General features: G+C 36.6%; 1 protein-coding gene across 2 annotated transcripts in view; it reads right to left on the reverse strand.

Moving 5' to 3' along the window:
- rps6kal (ribosomal protein S6 kinase a, like) overlaps nucleotides 1-5,561 on the reverse strand; it is a 43,795-nt gene extending 38,234 nt beyond the window's left edge. For both annotated transcript variants that reach the window (XM_084133734.1, XM_084133735.1), the window contains exon 1: nucleotides 5,316-5,561. In XM_084133734.1, coding sequence (XP_083989860.1) covers nucleotides 5,316-5,381 — 66 coding nt within the window. In that variant the 5' untranslated portion in view covers nucleotides 5,382-5,561. The remainder of the gene's footprint in view (nucleotides 1-5,315) is intronic.
- Between the last annotated feature and the right edge of the window lie 361 nt (nucleotides 5,562-5,922).

Below are 5,922 nucleotides of genomic sequence, written 5' to 3' on the forward strand. Positions count from 1 at the left end.
TGGTATTCTTATAACAGTAAACGATGTTTATGACAAATGATAAGCGTAGCGTTCAATCTATTGTAAAACATACAAAGAAGAGTCGAGTCCGCATATTATACAATCAAAACCCACTTTAAATCACAATCGGAAGTTATTAAGCACTCGATGATGTTTACAGTGGGTTTTGAGCAAAGACATTAATGATCACATACATTTTGAAGTGTAGCTTGATGCTATTGCTAATCGTACCTCTTATTACATTTTAAGATGTATTCTTGCAAGCATTATAGAAAGTTTGTGTTTCTGGTGTAGTACCAAACTTTATTGATCTTAATTTATTGCTGTATATAATGCAGCGGACGATGTTATAGCCATATACGAGAAGCATACATGAGGAAAAATGCATTGCTGGTCGTGAAGGTGTGAATTAGCAGAAAGTGATCAGTCGCTTCGCGTTCAGTGTGAAATGTTCGTTCTTCTGTGATTCGCCTCGCTTTTCGCATCTCGCTCAGTGTGAAAGGGCCTTTATCTGTGATGTTTTATTTACCACTGTTGGGCGATAAACAAAAAGAAAGACCTTCTAGGTGTAATTGTAGTTAAGTAATCAATTTAAACCAGGGCTCAACATTAAGCCTTGTCATGTCCTTGTCCTTGGGAAAAGTAAACCGGTCATTCACTTGTCCAAGTAAAAAAGTTACTAAAGTAAAAATGTTATAAAGTAATATTGCTTTATTCTGTGTTCTATCAGCCTTTACATACTTAAATCTGATTGTATTTGATATTTACCCCAGGGTGTTATTTACCTTTATAAAGGCCAATTTGTTTAACCTTATTAAATGTATGCGTCATCTTTCATGACAAATTCTTCCATTTGATCAATAAATTTAATTATAATACTAAGACATTATAGGGCTGTTACCAATCAAATTAAACAATTTACACTGCAGAACTACAACTGCAATAAATAATGTTAAATAAGGTTTTAAATACATTTTTGAATATACAAATAAGAAATGTTGGAAAAAACGGCAATGATACTTTTAAACGTGAAACTAAACCGCCTGTAGGTGGCGGCACTTAATGAGTCCGTCCTTAAAGGATAATTCTGGTATTTAGCACTTTGAGTCTCTTTTCTGGTTTGTTTTGGATGAACTAGAGTGGTGGACACAGAAATGTTGACGATGGGTCCTGTCTCGACATTGACTCGTTTAGCATCGCCTTTGACCGCTTCAGAGTGGCTGGCTACTACGGGCAACTTCTCTATCAGTGCAGTTTTAAAGGATAATTCCGGTATTTATCACTTTGAGTCTCTTTTATGGTTTGTTTTGGATGAACTAGAGTGGACACAAATTTTTTTACAATGGGTCCTGTCTCGACTTTTTGACTCGTTTAGCATCGCCTTTGACCGCTTCAGAGTGGCTGGCTACGGGCATGCACAAACATGTCCTTAACACAACCCTTAAAGGCACAATATGTAACTTTTTTGCTTTAAAAATAACAAAAATCACTATATCTATGTTATATATTTTTTTTAGTTGTGTACTTACATTATCCCGACTGTTTCGAACAACTTTCAAACCAGGAGAAATTTTACTTTAATTCGAAGACACAGGACGTTTCTTTATTTCCGTTTTGTCGCAGTCAATGGCGCCATATCCGCGTTGTCCCTGGTTTCCGCTCGTGCTGCCATGGTAACCAGAGCTATGAACCAGAGCCGTCTGATAGTAACCAAGACGACAGACGTGGACCACTGTAGTTTGCAATGTTTATCTGCACGCTGTTGTTGTTTCGTTCAAACATTATGGACCATGGCAAGCAGACTTTGGATAAAAAAGGAGAACTAAAACGAGAATCAATATCAGCGCGGTGTTTTCGAGATGCCGAGAGCTCCCATATATAAACAAGAGCTCCACGTCCGAGACTTCGACCGCTCCTACATGTACTTTATTAAACAGGTGAGCACATTTACATAAAACTAATCAATGTTATATAGTTCAACAATGATAAAATGTCAGAATATGATCTGTATGTTATTCTAATGTTGATCTAGTTTACTGCTAGTCTCATACAGACAGACTAACACATACATTTCAACACATTCAAATGCAGTTTAGTGTGCTAGTGTAATGTTAGACCAAGTGAAACAGCGCTGCGTTACCTCACAAGTTTAATTTGTCTAATAAACTGACTGAATGAAATGTCCATATTCCTTTTATATCCGCGGGACTTGCGTCGCGTTTGGAGCTGATAGCTGTCTCTTAGCAATCCCGAACTGCTTCATATCACAGTCATGATAAAAACATCGATGTATTCAGTCATCCATAAACATTATTAGATCGGTCGGCTTGACGTTGACGACAAGGTCCATAATTCTTAGCAAATGTTGCGTCATCAAACTACGCCTTTGTTATTGTAAATAGGTTAGCGACCCCTAGTGGAGAAAAAATCCCATACTGTACGTTTAACGTTCGTTGCAAAACTGTGCAGCCCTACCATAAACACAGAAAGTAAACGAAAATGGTTAGTGGTGTTTGTTGATGATTAAAAACAAGTAGCGTAGCGAAATACAGTTTCTGTCGTGTTTTATTTGGCATTTTGTAAAATCCCATTGATTTCTGTTGGAGGACTCATTGCTCGTTGATATTACTGCGCTTCAGACTCAAATATCGAGCGGAAGTTTATACGCGGTTGTGAGGTATCTGAAAAAATAGTTCCACTATAGCAAATAACACGGGTTGAAATCATACATTGCGCCGATATATTTGTTTTTAATCATCAACGAACACCACTAACCACTCGGTGATTTGCACAGTTTTGAAAACGAACGTTAAGGGTGTGTAACTGTGATCCTTGAGTTCATCCAAAACAAACCAGAAAAGAGACTCAAAGTGCTAAATACCAGAATTATCCTCTGAATCATTCACTAACAAAACACCGCTGAGTGTTGCTTTAATGTGCAACCGTTCTGCTGTGATCTTTGTTTGTAACTATTTTCGCTGGTGAAATATTGCAGGGCTGTCACTAATAATCATTTTGGTAATCGAGTAATCGTTCGATTATTTTGACGATTTATCGAAAATCTGATTTTTTTTTTGTGGTAATAAAAATAGACCTAAGCAACAGGGTGGGAATCTTTTGGCACCTCATGATTCGATTCAAATCGATACCTTAGGTCACAATTCGATAAAAAATAGATTTCAAATTTCGATTTGATATGCACAGATTTGATTGTGGTTTACTGTTTTCTTATTTGACTGTGGTACAGTTTAATAGGTCTAGAAGAAAAAAAATCTCACTGAATTAATTGCAAACCTTGAAATTTATTTAATTTTTTCTTCCCATTTTATTCAACCCAATATTATAAAACAAACGCCCTTTAAGCTGACTGCAATCATTACATGACTGGCATTCTTCTGTAATAAAGCAAGACAGCCCTGAGAAAATTAGAAAAACTACTTGGTACATAAATAAAATTCCTTGATACAAAAATGTAATGAAAAGAGATTTTTAACAGGATGGTGGACAGCAGTGTGAGTAAAATAAAAGATGATCCGGCCACGTTAAAGTTCAAAGTCTGGACGCACTTCGGCTTTTATACCATTGCTGGGACAAACAAAATTGACAAAGAGTACGTGATGTACAAGCACTGCCTGGTAAAAGTGAAGTGCACGGGTAATACCACCAACATGCAAGGCCACTTGCACCCTGATCTCTTTGAAAACATCTTTGCGAAGACGCAGATTCAGACGAATGCAATTCCACTTATGAACATCTTGGTCTTAAAGCCACAAGCTGACGACTCAGAGACCAAGACCATCAGTAGGGATGCACAATTGATTAATGCACAATGAACATTTTGGCCGATACTGATAATTCTTTATATTTGAAAGCCAAAAACTGATATCTTAATCCGAATTTTTTATCATTTTTGAGAGCCTGATTACAAAAACAAAAGTCTCACCATTTAAAAGCCATGTCCTAAGCACTTCAACATAAATCAAACATATACAGTACAGTAGCCTAGTTTGAACCAGGGTTGAACAAAGTTTTACAATTAATTTTACACTCCTATGGCCAACTTTATCAAATAAAAATATATTGCCTTACAAATAAATAAAACAATGCCTTAATATTATTTTTATTATACAAATATTTTTATTATAATTTTATGTAGCCTATTTGACATATTTGCACTGCACACTCAACTGTATTTTCCTTTTCAAAGTGATTGCAATCATATTTCAAGCAAACCCATCATTGCAAACAGCTGAAGAGTCTCAGCTGAAGGAAATAATCTGTTATTTATCAGCTTTAACACATCGCCCAAATTTTCGCATTGTGTCGATAACGATAAATGAACATATATATATATATATAGTGGCCGATATATCATGCATCTCTGTTTATTTATATAGCACTTGATACAATACAGATTGTTTCAAATCAGTTTCACGGTAATAAACAGGAAAATAACAGAATCAATGTTGCAAAAGTCTGCCAGTTAAAAATAGACAATATAGTGTCATTACCTACAGTTTATCGAGACAAGGACTGTTGCAGTTACGTTTGATTTGTGTAACTTAACGTTTACGTTACGTCTACATTACTATTGAAACTGTAGTCTGTTACCAAGTGCACACTAGTCTGCGTTTCAGAAACACATATCAGTAACTTACCAAAAAATAAAACAGAAAGCCTTTATGAGAAATAATATTTATGTAACGTTATTGAAAATATCTTCAACAGACAGCTGAAGAATAGGCTGATATACATAGAGAGAAAGACATATTTAGTTAACGTTAGTTTATTAGAACGGACAACAGACAAAAACAAAAAACAGAAATATGAAACTATAATATCGCACATCCTTTGTCTGATACGAGTACACATTCATGTTGACATCCCAATCAGTGTTTAACTAACAGATGAAGGCAGATGAGACTGTGTGTGTGTGTGTGCGTGCGCGTGCGCGTGCTTTAGTCATGACTCATAAGATGAATCCGATCAACAAGCGCAGACTAATCTTCATTATCATCATCAACTCAGTACATTAACACGCTCGTGTTTTACACACAACAGAAACACGATGTCATTGATTTGAGCGTCATTTGATTTAATACTGTGCAGGAATCACGAGTAGCATCATTATCACATGCTAACCGCTCGAGCTAACGCTGTCGTCACGCGAGTCTCCACACTGCGCGCGCGCACCCGCGCGACAGGGACACACGCTCGTTCACACCATCACCAAAAACACACAAAGCTGTCATTAAAATCACCGATCATCACCGAGCATCAATACTGGTCAATGAATGTTGTCATATATGACATACCTCACTGCTGACGCTCTGCACCTCCATTTTGAGCGAGGACTCCTGCGCGGGGCCGAAAGATATCATATGGTTGGACTAGAGGCTTATTCCGTGAGGCATTTCTGCGTCGTGTGTGACCATTAAATGTGCATGAAGATCAAGTGACGCGGCGATTTGCAGGAGCACACAAACCGCGCGGGCCACTCCGCTCGCTTATTCCCGCAAATATGGCCGTCTCTGTCCGCGCGAGCTGAACACGGCAGCGCTGACGTCACCGTGACGCAACCTAGCGGAGGATTTCCCCATCAACCAACTGAGCTAGCCTTGAAATGTTATCCTTTTTAAGGACCTTTGTATTATTTTATAAATAGAGAAATGGATTTGATTTCAATACCCCTGTGTATATAGTTGTTCATATTTGTGTTATATTGCTTACTTTTTTTATTTACTTGTATTATTATTAATATCGGTATCTATATATTATACATTTTATATATATATATATATATATTATTGGTTTTCTTGCTGTTATTATTGTTTTGTTTTACTATTATTTTTTTGTATTTAATTGTTGTATGTTATGTTACTGAATAAAGCATTAAAACATTTTTTTTTTTTTTTTTTAAAC

This window comes from Abramis brama, assembly GCF_963993115.1.
Source record: "Abramis brama genome assembly, chromosome: 13".
NCBI lineage: Eukaryota > Metazoa > Chordata > Actinopteri > Cypriniformes > Leuciscidae > Abramis > Abramis brama.